Below are 17,174 nucleotides of genomic sequence, written 5' to 3'. Positions count from 1 at the left end.
TCACCTCGGAGGCTGGAAGATGAGGAAAGGGTTGAATTTAGCAGTGTTTAAGCGTCGGGCCACACCAGTCCGTATACCACTTAGATCAATATTTCATCGTGGGACCATCGTTAAAACATGAGTGTCTGAATGCCAAGCTGTGGATGAATAATCAGACTGCATGCCATTAGCCAACAGACTGGTGTCCACAATAGCTGCGGTTTAAAGGCAGCAAACCCCCAAAAAACAAGTAATACGTTGAGGGAGCATATTGTTAATAAAGAGGGATATTGAAATCAGTGAAGATGTAGAAGACTAACTTCACCCAAAAATGAATTCTTGTCCTTCACCCAAACAACCACTTTTCATGCTTGTAATGGCCCTGTGCCTCGTGGACTTTGAGAAGAAACGGAAAGCTATTTTCATTTAAAGCATAAAACTCTCTCTCTAGTGACTCATTCATCAGTCAGCCCTTGAAAATGGCGCTGCTCCTCGTGTTTGACATAACGCATTGAAACAAAAACCTCGGCAAATATCATCTGCACCCCCCCCTGTGTCACCTTGACACGCATCACACCGCCATTCTCTCCCCCCCCCCTTGTATTAGCCAGTGGCACTGAGTCTATCTCCCGTCCCATAATGAAGCTGGCTATGACTTAGCAGAGGAGCCCTAATGGAGGATACAGTGACACAGTCAGGGACCTGTAATGGAGGGCTCTCTAATGTGGTGGAAATTGAAAGATTAATAATTCAGAAGCAGCTGGTCGTGAATCAGTCGGCCATTTTGCTCCAGCGGTTTTTACTCAGGTACCTTTTTTTTTTTTCCTGCAGCCCTTTGGGTCCGACCTCAACTGAGGGCAGGCGGGCCACTTTCTTTTTTTTTTTTTTTTCCCCTTCTCCTGCTTACTGCAATTGATGAGTGAAAATGTTTGGGGCTAGTATAATTTAGCATACAGCAGTTTATCTTTTACCATCAACGCTAACCTTGTGGTCAGAAATCGGTGTGTGTGTGTATGTGTGTGTGTGTGTGTGTGTGTGTGTGTGTGTGTGTGTGTGTGTGTGTGTGTGTGTGTGTGTGTGTGTGTGTGTGTGTGTGTACCCCCTCTCCTTTAACCTCACCGCCGCCACTCCCAGACTCCATAAATAGCCGGGCGTGAGGGCTGCATCCATAACTCAGGATTAAAATGAACACAGTCATGTCATATTTTTGCGACTGCAGGATGTGGCTGTGTCATATATCTGTGCCCTAAGGGGGGACTGAGGGTTTATTTATCACAGGTGCTCATCCCTCGCTGTCTCGCCCTCCGTGTGTGATGTATATTTGAGGGGTGCATAGACCGCGGTGTATTTTTCTCCGTCCTGCGACGCCTCTCCCACTGCTCTCCGTCTCTTTCACTTTTTCATCTGCACCAATTCTTTTTGTCCTCCCTCTAACCTGATGCGTTTGATATACTGTGTGGCATGTAATGTATGGCTTTTTCTCCTTGCGTGTGTATGTGTGTGTGTGTGTGTGTGTGTGTGTGTGTGTGTGTGTGTGTGTGTGTGTAACTGTGATGCATGTCCTGTCCTCTGATGGTAAATCCTTGCTACCCTACATCCATCTGAGACTGGGGCATGTTTTTAATCCCTCTGCGTCTTTCCTTTCTCCTGTTCTTCTTCACTCTGTTTCTCATGCATGATGTCTCTCTCTTTCTCTCTCTCTGTCTCTCTGTCTCTCTCTGTCTCTCTCTCTCTCACTCTCTCTCTATATCTTATTCTCTCTCCCTTGTACTCACTGTTTATCTCTTCTCTCTCCCCATCTCTAGGTGCTGGCTGCGATTGGATACATACTTTATCTGGAGTTTCATTGGCCCTGCTACTCTCATCATCATGGTGAGAGACACGCACACACATGCTCACCCACTTGGCATAGTGCTGCATGTAGGTTACAGAGAGCAGCGGGTGATACATGTTCGTGCAGAAGCGACTCGCTGCGTTAAGGTTTAGCTGAGCTCTTTGTTTTGTAAGTGGAAGCTGGAGAAACGTCATGTGTCAGTTTGATCATTCAACAGTTGTATAGATTTGGGGCTTAGTCCAAACCTGAGTGGGTTTGGGCCATGCCACCCAAGGGAGATTTTGAAAGCATTTTCCGATTAGAAAATAGTGCAGAAATGTGTGTGTCAATCGGAAAAAATATTTGAAAAAAAACATAATAGAGCCAGAAGAGCCAACATCCAGTGTCTCTGAAGTGTTCTCAAACTGTCTTTATCCTCCTGGAATAATAACAACACAAATGTAGAGGATGACTCATTTTCACTCCTGCCCACTGAAAAGATGCTAAATTGTCTGATCTTACTATTTTCTTAGTTTCATAACATAGGAAGGGTAGAAATCTGGTATAAACACATTTACTAAGTAAACCATATAAGATTCTTAAAGGAATAGCACTGTAGGAAAGCAACGTTTTTATAATCGATGCATTGAGAAAAGTCACCGCTAAAAAAACTTCGTAACGTAAATGAACATGATTGCTAACTTTATTTGGAAAAAATACATAATTCATTTGTGTGTTTGTTTTAATTTATTCTTTTTCACTGAATAAATGATAAGTTATGATGAGTTGGTTAACTCTTTTGAGGCACAGACACAAGCATCCTACCTACTTTGAAAAAGCATGTACTATATTTATATATATAGTGAAAAAGGTACAACTAAAGCAATGGGAGATGTTCCCAATTAGGTGAATGTCAGCATGTACACTGATGCTCTGTGCTCATTTTAGAAATGTCAGGCAGACTATCACTGATCTAACTGGGGCTGTAAGTGGGAGCAGTGCAGGTGGGACTGCTCTGTTATGACTCTACACCCATCGCTAACATACACAGCCTTGGAGACCTAACACAACAGCCCAGTTGAGTTATTATTAAACCACCCTATCAAAGCAATGGGTAAGGACAGCAGACTGGACAGCAACTGTGAGAATTGGATTTTTTATTACAGCAATGATCATTGATGGTCACAATGACTGCTGTGTTTTCTCTGATGCTCCAGCTGCTGTATTTTTAGAACATAAAGGTTTGTTGATAGGCCGATACTGTCCCCAAGCCAATTACTGCTGCAAGGGAAAATGAAATGATATGCACTGTACGTGAGTGAACTGTGGTGGTGACAATGTGTCTTTAATTAAGCTCATCACTGCAGAATATTTACTTGTGTGTGTGTGTGTTTGTGTGTTTCAGCTGAACGTAATCTTCCTCGGTATCGCTCTTTATAAGATGTTCCACCATACGGCCATTCTCAAACCAGACTCTGGATGTCTGGACAACATCAAGTAAGTACATGTGTGCTTACCAGTCTGCTGCCTCACCAGTGCTCATGGGTGTGAAAGTGGGTGGGAATATGCATGTGTGTGTAGGTTAAGTTCAAGGAATAGTTTGACATTTTGGAAAATATACTTATTATCTATTTTTTGTCAAGGTAAATAGACTGATTCCACTCCACAATACAGTATGTAGCTGGATGAGACGCAGTTGTTTAGTTGTTTACAAAACTGGGGCTAAGATCCCGCCATTACAAATGCGCTTGACCAATCAGGAGTCTCAGCTGTCAATCATAATCAAAATGAACACTTGCATATATCTGTTTCATAATAACTACTTAAAATGACTGAAACCACATTTAAATGTGTTGTAATTAATATGACATTTTACTTTTAGTTTGCCTATGTCCCATTTGCTAACTTGGAAAAGGCTGGATTTATGACCAATACTGTGGCCAGCCACCAGGGGGTTTTGGCTTCACTTTTAAGGACATGTCATCTATCTTTATATACAGTTTATTAGCATAATTGAAGCAGAGGGAAAAAAGACAAACCTGCATACTAGCACATCTGAGTGTAAAATGTTCAAGTTAAAGTCTGAGCCTGGAAGTATGACGTGTGGATAGTGACTGAGTTACCTTTAAACAGAGCCAGGTTAGCTTAGCTAAAGGCGGGATTAAACATCTCATTAGACAAAAAATATTTTTTTAAATCTTTGTCCATCAGTTTTTTTTGTACCTAAGCATGTCACATCAAGCATTATTTTCGACATTATTTCAAGACACCACCCACTGAATTCATCTTGTCACGTTACCTGCGTCGCCTTCAGAGAATATCACTGAATAAGACTTAATTCTCACAGAACAATGAAGCCGTGGTCTCTGAGCTAACTCATCAGGACTTCGTCTTTTCGTCTGAGACAAAAGGCTCAGTCTAATTCAAACAATATGCGCCGGCTGCTCAGAATATAAATGACAAAATGGCTCACTCATTTGATATATCGTTTAAATATTACTGCCAATTTATCTCTCATGACAGCAGTTTTAAGTAGGACTTCAAGTGGGAAGCGTTGCAGACATAAAGACGAAAGCAGCCAATCGTTTCCCCGCCGCAGTTCAGGGGATTGAGATCAAAAAAGGCAGATGAAAGATAAAATGAAATAATTATTTAAAATACAACCCTTTTTTCCCTTTTTCCTCTCTGAGCGCACTAAAGGCTGAATTGATTTTGATCATTTTACGTCATTAGTGTTTCATTTACATGTTAATCATCATCATCTCATTATTTTTTATCTTTTCATTTTTCTTTGTCTCTTTAACTTCAAGCCATCATGTGTTGTCTCTGTTGAGGACTGGCTCTGGTAAGGCCTCCCTCCAATCAGATGCCTGTCATCCTCCCTAGCTGTATTGTGATTGGTCTGTTTGTCATCTTGTTTGTCTGTGAAACCTCCTACAGTCGGTGCTTATCCCTTAATGAACCATTAACCTGCTTTGTAAAACGGATCACTTGTTTCGGTGTGATTTCTGAGCTCCTATGACCTATAGACCCAAAGTGCTATTGAAATATTATAATGGTGCGATGTGAATAAGGGGACGCCGAGCCGAGAGAGAAACCATGACTCGGGGAGCACTGGAGGGAGAGGTGGAATGGAGGGATGGAAAAGAGAGGAATGAGTATACCCTTTATTGAAGGGGGTCGTCAGACGAGCTTTATTGGAGGTTCTGTCTCGCCTGAATGGTGCCACAGAGGGCAACATCGAATCAATCACCTCAGTCTCACTCACTTACTCTCTTCTTCCTCTCTTCCTTCCTCCTGACTCTTCTAATATCAGGCCCTATGTCTTTGTCTCTCTCCGCCCTCCCCCTTTCTTTATTTACCCCCTTTCTTTGTCTTCAAGTCTCACATGAGAGGTGATCACTGCCCAGTCAGCCAATCAAATTAACAGCCGTCATCGTGGCTGTGGCAGACTCCGACACCATGACCTTTACTGGGAAATGTCATTTTATAATGGCCGTAGTGTCCGTCTATTAACGCCCAGCGATTCCACTCCCACGGCCACACACACACTCACTCTCACGTGCACACACTCAGACGAGGACTTACGATGCATACACATGCCTCGACATGACCATTTCTCTGACATTTTACCTTTATGACTCATTTCTACATAGGCTCTGTTTGAAATGGAGCCTCGGAAAACTTTTATGAAATTTGGTTCCATTAAATGGTTATCGTCACTTTTGCACTAACAGACTTCAGGACCCACTTCTGCCTGTGAAAACACTCTTTACCCTCGGACGTGCACTTTGAGGAATGACAGATTTTGGATCTCTCTCGGAAAAGGTCTTATGAGCTTGACTTTCTCGTTACTAGTGGCTGACGTCAGCCAGCTTCTAACCTCCCCTGCCTGTCTCTGGAGATGGTTTCTAAATGAGCAAATCCCCTTTCTCTCTTGTCTCTACCATTTGTGCAAGAGTGTAATTATTTTAGGCAAAAGCCCCCCCACTGTTCCCCCCATCCCAGTCCCACAGTGTCAGGGCTGAGTGAACCCTCCTTCACCCCTTTCTCCTGCCTTAAATCCCACATGCATCAAACTTGGATGAAAAGCTTTAGCTTTCCAGGGAGGCTTTTTATGCTGCCTATAATGCCATCCGCAAAATAAACTTATTATATAAGTTACATTGCTAAAAGAGCTCTTGTTGAGAATATGAGATGTTAAATCAAATTTAAATTGACATGGATATCCAGTGGGTGATTTCTCCCGCCTATCTTTTACAGGTCCTGGGTGATCGGTGCCATAGCTCTGCTGTGCCTGCTGGGCCTGACCTGGGCGTTCGGCCTAATGTACATCAACGAGAGCACCGTGATCATGGCCTACCTTTTCACCATCTTCAACTCGCTGCAGGGGATGTTCATCTTCATCTTCCACTGCATACTGCAGAAGAAGGTGAGGCACACACACAGAGACCAAGATAGACTGAAATAGACGAGTTAGCTTGACAGGCAGACAAATACAAAACAAACAGAGACACACACATGGCGAGCAGCGATCAGCAGGGGACACCAAGAATATCTGCAGAGCTGTCAGGGGTTTGATTGGTCATTCTGTAACACCACCGGCTGCTTGATTCTCGTGTTTTCACTCTCTCGCTCACTTTTCACTGTCTGACAGCAGGTAATAAACGGAGCTGCCGGTCTTACAGTGTTTCTGTCATCCCCCGACGCAAAAGGCAGTTTTTTCATCATCAGGCAGGGTCATCAATCCGGAAATAGCATTTTTTCAGAACTTTCGATAACACCAGTTGTCCAAACTTTTGTACACATACAGAAGAAATGTATCAGTTTTTTGTGTCTAAAGCTGCTTTTGGACTGCTGCTTTTGGAGGGGCGCTTTAAGAGAAAAAACTATTTCCAAGTCAGTTGCTATTTTTTTCAAACTTTTGCTGCAAGCCCCAGGTAAAATTTCGGGAAATAGCTGAAACCAGCGAGTGACTCTGTGCGTTGATGATATTTCCAACACAACGGACTCAAAACTGAATAAAAACTGAAAAAAAAATTATCTTTGGATTTGGCGTTCACGTAGAAGAGGCTTGGAAAGTTCAAGAGATTTTGACGATACAAAATGCCTCCTTCTTGCCCCCCCCGGGCACCACCCCTTGCCTGAATGTCCCTGACATTTTCCTGTTGTTGCGAGAGAGTCAGAATTGGTCAATCTCCTGCTGCGCTCTTAAAATGTGAAAGGCAACCTCTGGGAAATTTCTGTTCCCATGTTGAGTTCATGTCTAAAAACGGCTTAAGTGGCAGCGATTTCAGTGATTTAATACATTGACCTCCTTCACATTGACACGCAGCTTCCCCCTCTAACGCCCCTTTCATTTTGAAAAGACAACCTATTTATATGTTTATATGTTTCTGGGTTTGTTTGGCCTTAAGGATTAGAGGCACTTGCGAGTACATATGTACCACTTTTTAAATTTGAATTATATGTGGCTTCCAGGCAAACCCTTCACATTCTACGATATTTTTACAGAGTCTCCCACACACTGTCAGTGCCTGGGAGTACCGAGGAGGAGTAGGATATGGAGAGAGAGAATTCATCAAATGCTTAATACCCTCGTCTGGCTGCCGTCCCACAGAGAGTTTTTAGTTCTAAGTGTGTATGCGGTAAACAAGTGCTGCGTGTGTGTGTGTGTGCGTGTGCAGATGTCATCATGTACTGTACTTAGGTATGTGTTTGGCCACAAGATCACGTTTCCTGAGAGACGTCCTCAGAACAGTGCTGAGGTTGTCTTTGGCATGTGGCCCGACATGGTTTCTCCCAAGATGCACGGAGCAACTCGCCACACAGCTGTTCAAACAGAGCACGTGGCAACACACGTCTGCCAGTCCAATGAGCTTGTTAAAAAGCAATTACGGCCCTATTTGCTCTAACTTGATTGGGATCTAAATGCAGATGTTTTGCGTGTGCAAGTGCGTTGTGTGTCTCCCTAAGGAGCATGTCCATTTCAGAGAGCTATGAGGCAGAAACAACATTTGGGTTGCCTGTTGACGTTTAAGTTTGCGAAGTTAATCCTTTAATGTCTGCATTTGTATGGAGGCTTGTGTGTGTGTGTGTGTGTGTGTGTGTGTGTGTGTGTGTGTGTATTTGCACAAAGACTTTGAGCAAGAAAATAAAGTTTACAGAGATACTTTATCAAGTTAAGCCCCTGCAGGCTGTTCTTTCTCTGGTATGTCATCTCAAAAAATATGCCTCAAAGTCTAAGCTTAAAGTGGAACATCAGTCCTTCATGCCTGCTTTTCACCCCCCCCCCCCCTAACCAGGTGCGTAAAGAGTACGGCAAATGTCTGCGCACTCACTGCTGCAGCGGCAAGAGCGTGGAGACGTCCATCTCCTCGTCCAGTAAGACCACCACCTCGCGGACCCCCGGCCGCTACTCCACAGGCTCACAGGTGAGCTTACCTGCCTGCACACCCGGACGCTACAGCACAGCAGACTCTCAGGTGAGGCCGGAGCACGCCATGAGGGTTTTGGGTTATCGCTGTTTTCGCTTTCAACTACTTTTATCGTAGCCATAAAAGAAACTCTGTCTGACGTGGACGTGGCAGACTTTAAATCAATGGATTCTGAGTTGAAAGTGAGATAGCCCAAACCGTCTCTTGCACCTTGATGCCGACACACAGGCAGATGAAGCATAAATGGCATTAATGGGTAATTATTTCTCCCCACCTGTTTCTCTCTTGCTGGCCGTTGCTTTACTTTTTCCTTTACTTTCCCTCCCGCAACTAATTTGCCCTTCGTTTGCACACCATCCCCTTTTATATTTCTTACTGCATTTCTCTCCCTCTTTTCTCATCATGCCTTCCACTACCTTGACTTCCCCCACCCTTCCTTCCCTCCTGCCCTTTTCATTGCTGCTTCATCTTTACCCACACCTTCTCTACCTCCGTCTCCCACTCCACCTATTTCTCTCGCCTCTTTCTTTTTTTTCTGCTATGTATAGAGTCGTATCAGGCGGATGTGGAATGACACTGTGAGGAAACAGGAGTCCTCCTTCATCACTGGAGACATCAACAGCTCTGCCACGCTCAACAGAGGTAACCACGGGATACCTACCATTTGCATCCTCATCACTGTCACCATATCTACTTTATTAATAGCGGGAGGCCCAGACAGCATACGCTGTCATTTAGTAAAGTGGTGGGAGTCCAAACTTCTGATAATGGTTCTTGTAGAGAGTCAGATAAGCTGAATAGGTTGTAAATATCCCAATATCATCATGTTTCAAAAGGATGATTTTACAGGAAAAAAGTTTGTAGTCAAAACTGAAACCGGTTTTTGGTTTAATTAAAAATCTACAGAGTTCTATAGAAACACAGTGTTGATGGCTCCTGTACATCTTTTTCCTGGGATGGTGTTGTTTTGATGCATAGTGGGTGAGAAATAATTTAGTTGAACACGTCTATAGCCTTTATTATTATACTATAAATTATGTAGAGTTAATAAAAGCTTTGTTATTAACTGAATGTAGTAGCGTGTCTCTTCAGACGAAGATACGAGCATAACGGGATGCTTCACTAAAAAAAACTCTATTATCTACTCACCACTATGCGGATGGATGTGTGGGTGAAATGTTTGAGTCCAGAAAACACTTCCAGAGTAAACAGCGTTGCAGCCAAGTCCAAAACAATTGAAGTAACTTGGGGACCACCTCTTTAAACACAAATAATATCAAATCAAATATACTTTATTGTTAAAAGGGGATATTTGTGTTGGGCCAAAGCGCTACATCTGCTACAGAACAGTAACACAAACGAGAACAAAAACTAAAAAAATTTACACAAGGACTTCTCATGTAAGCCCCAGAATAATAAGACAGAATAACAGTGAGTTGAACATTGCAACTGCCCAAAAAACCAATGCTTCCATATCTCCCCGGTGGTGTCATCCAAGTGTCTGGAAGCCCAGGTATTCAAATTCCACTCGAAAACTTTACTTTCTGGGTGAATTAACACTTTCAGACCGACTGTGTGTTAGTTTCCAGCTAAATTACAAGTAATGTTTGGTAGTGCTGCAGCAGAGCAAAGTTTTGCAGAGGGTTCTTCACCTAAGCACCTGTGTGTTCAGTCGAGCTTATCTGAAGGCTGCAGTAATTACTGAGATTTTAAATCAGTATTAGGCTGAGCTCGCTACATTCGTAGCTGTCTGTTGCTGTCCCTCCAGAGTAAAGCCACAGTAATGGTCTGTGAAAAAGGAACCCATGAGTATGGCTGTCTGAGGGCCGGGGTAATGAGGACACAGACACCCAAAAGGCTAGACATTTTGACACACACATTCAGACAAACACACACACACAAAGTGGAACTTGCACACATACAGTACCATTTGTTAGCGTCAAAGCCGAGGTGTGGCCCTCGCTTCCTTCAGGCCACTAATAAGCTGTTAGCATGACAGATTGATGCTAAAGCAGACACGGTGTGTGTCAGCGCCTGAATTATCACACACTTAGTGAGGCAGGGCTTAAGACACCCCTTCCTCCTCCTCCTCCTCCTCCTCCTCACACTTTAAAGTGTGGAGCCCGAGAGGTGCTTGGCCAGTAGATCTCATACGACTACACACTGTGGCTTAAGGATGGAGTGGAATAAACTGGATAGTGTGATGGGGGACTGACTTGTTGAAATTAGGAGAGAGTAAAATGGAGGTGTGTGTTCACCTTCAGGATTATGGCTTTGTCTTTTTTGATTGAATATGAAGGCCACTTAGACAATAAATATAATTTAAGATTTCAAAGAATAAAGTAATTCTCCTTTCTTCTTATTTTTTTTTAATTTATTTTTCCTTATTCTAATTTTTCAAATTTAATGAAATACAACTTTATTCTTTTTCTGTCACTAAGTTAAGTTTTTATTCTCATACTATTATGACTTTTTTCTCAATTAATTGCGACTTTAAACTCATGATATTTAGATACAACTTTATTCTTGTAATGTTATGAACAAATTTTTTCTAATTGAATTATGATTTTTTTTCTTGAAAATAACAAAATTTATGTTAATTGTCAACTTTTTCTACTCATACACAACGACTTTCTTATCAATTATGACTCTATTCTCTTAATATGACATTATGTGACATTATGTGGCCCAAATACTCTGTCATAGTTTTTGTTGTTTTGGGATTGGACGTTCCAAACTGAAAACACAGACGCTCTAAAGGATTGTGGTATTTTCTTTTAGCTGAAGAAAAAGAAAGCGACACCACAGAGAGGGTTTTGTGTCTTTCTTTTCTTCCCTCCTCTAGCTCGTGTTTTGAAGCTATATGACATTCATCCGTGTTTATAGGGGTAGCGGTAGCGTGAGGATGATAGGAGGAAGAAGAATGTACAGGAGCTGTCACGGTCGTTTCTCTTCTGTTTTCCTGCAGTGTCTTAATGTGTACATGATCCGTCTCCCACCTGGGGAAGAACTGCTCTGGGAACACTTTTTTTGTGGCCCCTTTGTCCATTAACTATCATGTAGTCTTCTGTCATGCTTCTCTGCTCAAGCGTATTGAACTGCAGCACAATCTTCTCCAAGCATTACTACGTTCTCCTTGTCTCTCCCTCTGTCTGTCTGTCTGTCTCTCTGTCTGTCTGTCTCTCTGTGTCTCTCTCTCTCTCTCTCTCTCTCTCTCTCTCTCTCTCTCTCTCTCTCTCTCTCTCTCTCTCTCTCTCTCATCCCATCCCTCAGCCTGTATGCAGTGGCTGCAAGAATGACTCGTCAAGCTTTTTCTTGGCTTTCACCTCAAACTATGTTTGCTTGTTTGATTTACTTGTCCTCTTCTCTCCCTCTTTCTTCCACACACTCCCTTTCCATCTCACTCTCCCTTCCCTTTTTTCCCTTCTTACTTACTTCCACTCTGCAACGTCTACACGCTTTCTCCTTTAACCTCTATCTCTGCTCTGCCTTTTGTTTTTTTCTCTCGATTGCCTCTCTCTGCTTCTCTCTTGACTTGGCTGTTGCTTTCCCTCTCCTCTTCCTCTCTTGTCTTGGCTGTCGCTCTCCCTCTCTCCCTCTCTCTTTCTATCTGCCTGTACCAGGAGCCATGGCTAATCATCTTATAACTAATGCTCTCCTTCGTCCCCATGGTACTAACAATCCTTATAACACTCTCCTGGGGGACTCGGCAGTCTATAATAACCCAGCCGTGGGCATGTACAACACCCAAGGTGTGCATCATGTTCCTATTACCAACATTTAATATTTGGAATGTTCGCTTTGAGTTTTTGGTTCGCCACATTGCATTTCCGTTTGCATGGTTATTTCATTTTGAAATGTTTGCCACCATGATCAATTTTTGGCTGCGTATCCGATCTCGGCTGATTATGGCTCCCAAGTACGGCGATCAATCACACGGCAATGATCTCTCACAAAGGACACCCACTGGGCAGTTCTCACAGCACATAAATGTATCAAACAGTAAAAAACCTCCACAACATTACTTATTTTATGCAATAGATGCACTCTATTATCTATAAGCTACTCGGGAGCCATGAAATATTTGTATTATTTTGTGTGAATGCTCACCTTTTATACCGTGCTTCATTTTGAATGCCACATTGCACATATCAATTGGGATTTGTGTATTGCTTTATACTGCATGTGGACAATATTTATATATATATATATATATATATGCTGTGTTTTAAATGTAATTTGTTTTTTGTGTGTGTCGATGTTTTTTCTCTGTGTTAAATAAATAAATCAGATAGTAAAAAAGGAGACCCTGAAAAACTAGACCTGGATTTTAAGCATCTGACAGGGTTTTCTTTTTTTTCATTCACGCCTCCAATTACTGTGCAACTGTTGTTGAAATTTGTGTCTCTCTATGTGAGAACTCACGTCTGTGTCTCTTTTCTCTCTTCTCCCTCATGCTATCCATCAGCACCTTACCGGGACACAAGTATGGACTAAATTAATACTCACCTACTTCAATAACATTGACTTCTCTCTCCCTCTGCCTCCAAAGCACTCTCAAAGCACATTTTCAGTCTATTTTCAGACATCATGAGTCAGTGCACACAGTAATACACTTGTCTTATTTGGTTTGTTACACAGTTTTGGATTCCTGTTTAAAAAAAATGCTATTTCTTGAGAACTATATTTATAGTAAAAATAAAGCTTTTGCACTGACTAATTGAATTGAAATATTGTGGATGCAAATTGCGCAAATTGAAATTCGAGTTATATTTGCTCTTGGAAATTATTTGTAATCTAATAACTTAAAGCGTTATTTCAAAACATTTATTTTGCATTTGGAGTGTAACTACTGCTTCAGTTTTGCTGTGGTGCTGGCAGTAATTAAGAAAAAGAAAGCACTTCTGAGGTTTCTCTTAAATGAATCATTGACGCTTGAAGCATTTTTCCTTCCAAGGAAATGATCATTGCTACCTTTTTAAATCCTCAATTCACAGCACACGCTACGATATCAAACAATAATTAAAATCTTTCTTCTGAGAAATCCACTTTGTTTATTTTAAGGATCCTAATAATTACCAAAACATTTTTTTTCATTGTTTGCTCCTCAGAGGGCATCCTGAACAACGCAAGAGACTCCAGCGTGATGGATACACTTCCTCTCAACGGTAACCATGCCAACAACTACACCATGGCCAGCAGCGAATACTTGAGTGACTGCGTCCAGATTCTAGACCGAAGCGGTGGATACGGCACCCACAGCAACCACAAGGAGACGACCCTGGAGAAGAAGATCCTCAAGGAGCTGACCTCCAACTACATCCCGTCCTACCTCAATAACCACGAGAGGTCCACCACCGAGCGCAACCACAACCTGATGAACAAGCTGGTCAACAGCAGCATGGCGAACGGAGGTGACTGTTTTGCTTCACCTCAAACTTGCTAGTGCTCACTCACCTGTCTACTGCTACAACTATCTTATAAACCGTCTTGTGTCTGTTTCTAGTTAGACCAATTACATTTGAGCAGGTTTTGGTGGCCATCAGGTCAACAGTCCTTGAGGTGACCAACCAAATTGACTGAAATACATCGGAGCAGCTTTTTCATGTACCTGCATTCCTATGCAAAATAGCTCTGGAAAGAGATTATCCAAAATGGCATCTGGACAGCTACTTTAAGTGTCACCCAATAGGGACAAATAAAGGATTACCTTACCTTAAATGTGGGACATTGCCCTCAGATGTTAATTTGTCGTCAGACGATAACCAATGGACTCAAAGACTGATCAGCCTTCATCTGCGTTCATGTGTCAGGCCACCTGTTGAAGGCATGTCCAGTAATCACTCTACTGTTGGCAGTTTTTCATCTCTAGCTGCTCCTGAGAGAAATACTTTAAGTGGCTGTAAAGCTGCTAAATGCTCAGTGCCATTTTGTGCTGGGCAGGTGGTGTTCACCGGCTTCTTAGAGCTGTTTCAATGAGCGGCCTGCTGTGACTTCAATCGACTCTGACGAGTGCCGAGCTTAAAAACCAGAGCTGTGAGATTATATCCCTTTGTATAAGTGTTGGGGAAATGCAGGTGAACGAGTCAGATGATAACATGAGCAACGCCTTTCCTATTGTAATTTGATCCACCGTGTATGAAAATATCGATTGCACTTCAAATGACGTTCTTGATGAGTTGAAATCACCGATGTGGAAGCGGTGCTACTCGGTGTTCAACATTAACTGTCGGCGATATGCTATAACCATTAGTCCTGCTCTCTTCTCTCAGGGAGCCTGGCAGGCGGCAGCAGCAGCAGCAGCAGCAGTGGAGTCAGTGGCTGTTTGGGCAGCGGTAAAGAGGACAATGGGCCCATGGTGCTGGACAACCCTGCAGCCTTCCCCCACGAGGAGAACCTGGGATTGGAGATTATCAGAGAGGAGTTCAACGCTCCTCTCCTGCCGCCACGGCCCCCGCCGCCCGACAGCCACCCGCCACCGCCGCCTCCCCCCCACAGCTTCTCAAGGCCCCGGCGCATTCCCCAGGAAACCAGCGAAAGCTTCTTCCCCCTACTGACCAACGAGCACACCGATGAGCAGACGCACTCGCCCAACCACAGAGACTCGCTCTACACCAGCATGCCGGTGCTAACGGACCTCCCGGATGGGCAGATGAACGGCCTTACAGACGGAGAGGAAGAGAGCTCGGGGGAGCTGCAGCCCTGTAAGAGTGCTACGGCGCCCGAGCTGGATGACGTCTACTATAAGAGCATGCCAAACCTGGGCTCCAGGAATCACCTTCACGAGCTGCAGACCTACTACCACATGGGCCGCGGTGGCAGTGATGGATACATGGTGTCCGGGAACAAAGAGGAGTCTGATTCATCACCCGAGGAGCCGCCCGTAGACCCCTCCCACCTGGTAACCAGTCTATAGAGCCAATAAAGAGACTTGTTTTTTTCCCCCTCCCCAGTCCACTCACATTTCCAACCTCCCAATGAAAACATTCTGTGTTGTTGACTGACAGACTGAGCTGGCCCGCCCCTGGATTGACGTACTGTGTGTTTGTGTGACATAAAACTATGGTTCATGACAATACGGTTGAGATATCGCTGGTCATATCAAAAGCAGGGACTGAATGTATTGTCATCAATGGAGCACACTGAGAGCCTGGGCGGTTCTGAGAGACTTTGTGAACATCGACGAGAATTGGAAAGGAAGTGGGGGGGGCTCTGTAATTTTACCCCACCTGTGACTTTAATTTGGGATCTTGGATTGACCGTAGCCCTACAAGTTCCTCAATATGGAACTCTAGCAGATCATAGCGTATAGTCTCCACTACCACCACTACAGGGGCATGACCCCCCCCCCAGCCCTGGTCAAAGGAGCTGCTTGTCTGTTTTGTCTGTATGTCTGTCTCTCTGTCTCACTTTTAAAGACACGTCCTGGGATGACGTTTCCAACCCTCCAAAGGGCAGAGGAGGATATTCAGCTCCGGTGTGCATAGACAAACTGGTCCCCAAAGAGGCACTGCCCCACTCCTTGCCAATCAAGTGGAGGATGTACGATAATATGCTCTCACTCGTGACCATCCCAAAAACAATTTTAATGGACAACCGAAACTGTAACCATATCACGCTGATGTACTGAATTCTTCTTCCTGCGTATCTGCTAAGCTGGAGTTTTGTCCGGGCTGGTGTAACATTCCTTCGAGCTGTAGTGACTGCGGCTGTTCCGTGTATTCCACTGAAAACAAAGAAGGAAGATCCTATTACAACAGACTGAATTTAAAAAGAAAAAAAAATGAAAGTATGGGTTCCATTTCTTCTCCTCTCTTCTGTGAAAGTTTTCAGTTATAGATGGATTACGAGGAAATCACAAACTGTTTCTATGTATTGTACAGAATACAGATACAGATACAAATGTTGCATATGACCAAGTCTTTTATTTTTCAATTTTTAGGTTGCAAACCTTTTGTCTGTGGAACGGAGAAGTCATGATATGTTCTCACGTGTAGACTATACAGAACGAGCAAGGGACTATCTCTCATGTCACTCTTTCATAAATACAGAGTCAGTTACGCACTCCTTAATTAATACGCATATACCCCACGCACACCTCATTCTGGTCCTTTTATAGCAACACTGTCACTCACATTCTGCAAATCAACTGTTACTATATACTTTACCACTGGGTAGTTTTGAAAGTAAAGGGAAAAAGAAGTGCTTATAGCTTATGGAGGAGACAGTTACTTTGGAAATGCTACGTTTTAGTAATTGCTGGAAGTGAGTGTCTTCTGATTTGTTCTCGAGGAAAGCGTTTCCTCCCTTTAGGCACAAGAAGGAGTCTGGGGGAAATAAGATATCAGATACTTGGAGGAACACAACGGTTTATGAAGCATATCCTATCTATTTGCCAAATGTTCTACAAATCGACATTAACTCGCTGTGCTGGGTGAGCTCTTACTGTGCAGGTGAAAGGATGCTGAGATAACAAGCGGCCTTCTCAAAAATGAAATAAGAGAGAACATTTCCACTGCTTCCACAAATTGAGAAATTGAGGCGGTTCTCACCTGTGAAATGCCATGAGTGACTCCCCATATGTGTACTGAAGATGTGAAAGCTGCACACAGCAGCACTGTCCAATGTGGAGAGCCAATGTTTACTTATTTAGGAGAACATTTTTTAAAAAGTGTATGAAGTTTAGCTTGCACATATATCCCACAAGCCCCCGCGCCATGTCCCCGAGAGAGAAATTATTTATTTATCTGTTTATTGGTTTAAAGTTAGCAAAACAAGCTTGGACGAAAGGAAGCTGGCTTTAGACAGGAGAAAATAAAGTGGCACTGGGTTAAATTTTGTTTCTTTTTTTAAATTATTATGATCATTATTATTATTACAATATTATTGCTAGTTATTTATTCTTTTTGTATGGGTTCCAAGTTGAATGATCTCATAACTAATAT

At 43.0% G+C, this 17,174-nt stretch overlaps 1 protein-coding gene across 1 annotated transcript in view; it reads left to right on the top strand.

Moving 5' to 3' along the window:
• The window catches only part of adgrl3.1 (adhesion G protein-coupled receptor L3.1), a 98,467-nt gene extending 82,893 nt beyond the window's left edge, over positions 1 to 15,574 (top strand). The window contains exons 17-25 of the mRNA XM_061084795.1: positions 1,785 to 1,851; positions 3,198 to 3,289; positions 6,056 to 6,224; positions 8,098 to 8,226; positions 8,778 to 8,871; positions 11,853 to 11,981; positions 12,698 to 12,715; positions 13,341 to 13,643; positions 14,544 to 15,574. Of these exons, the coding sequence (XP_060940778.1) occupies positions 1,785 to 1,851; positions 3,198 to 3,289; positions 6,056 to 6,224; positions 8,098 to 8,226; positions 8,778 to 8,871; positions 11,853 to 11,981; positions 12,698 to 12,715; positions 13,341 to 13,643; positions 14,544 to 15,145 (1,603 nt within the window). The 3' untranslated portion in view covers positions 15,146 to 15,574. The remainder of the gene's footprint in view (positions 1 to 1,784; positions 1,852 to 3,197; positions 3,290 to 6,055; positions 6,225 to 8,097; positions 8,227 to 8,777; positions 8,872 to 11,852; positions 11,982 to 12,697; positions 12,716 to 13,340; positions 13,644 to 14,543) is intronic.
• Positions 15,575 to 17,174: the final 1,600 nt, after the last annotated feature.

Source organism: Limanda limanda, chromosome 2 (assembly GCF_963576545.1).
Source record: "Limanda limanda chromosome 2, fLimLim1.1, whole genome shotgun sequence".
Taxonomy (NCBI): Eukaryota; Metazoa; Chordata; class Actinopteri; order Pleuronectiformes; family Pleuronectidae; genus Limanda; species Limanda limanda.
This window is presented reverse-complemented; position numbering and strand designations above follow the sequence as displayed.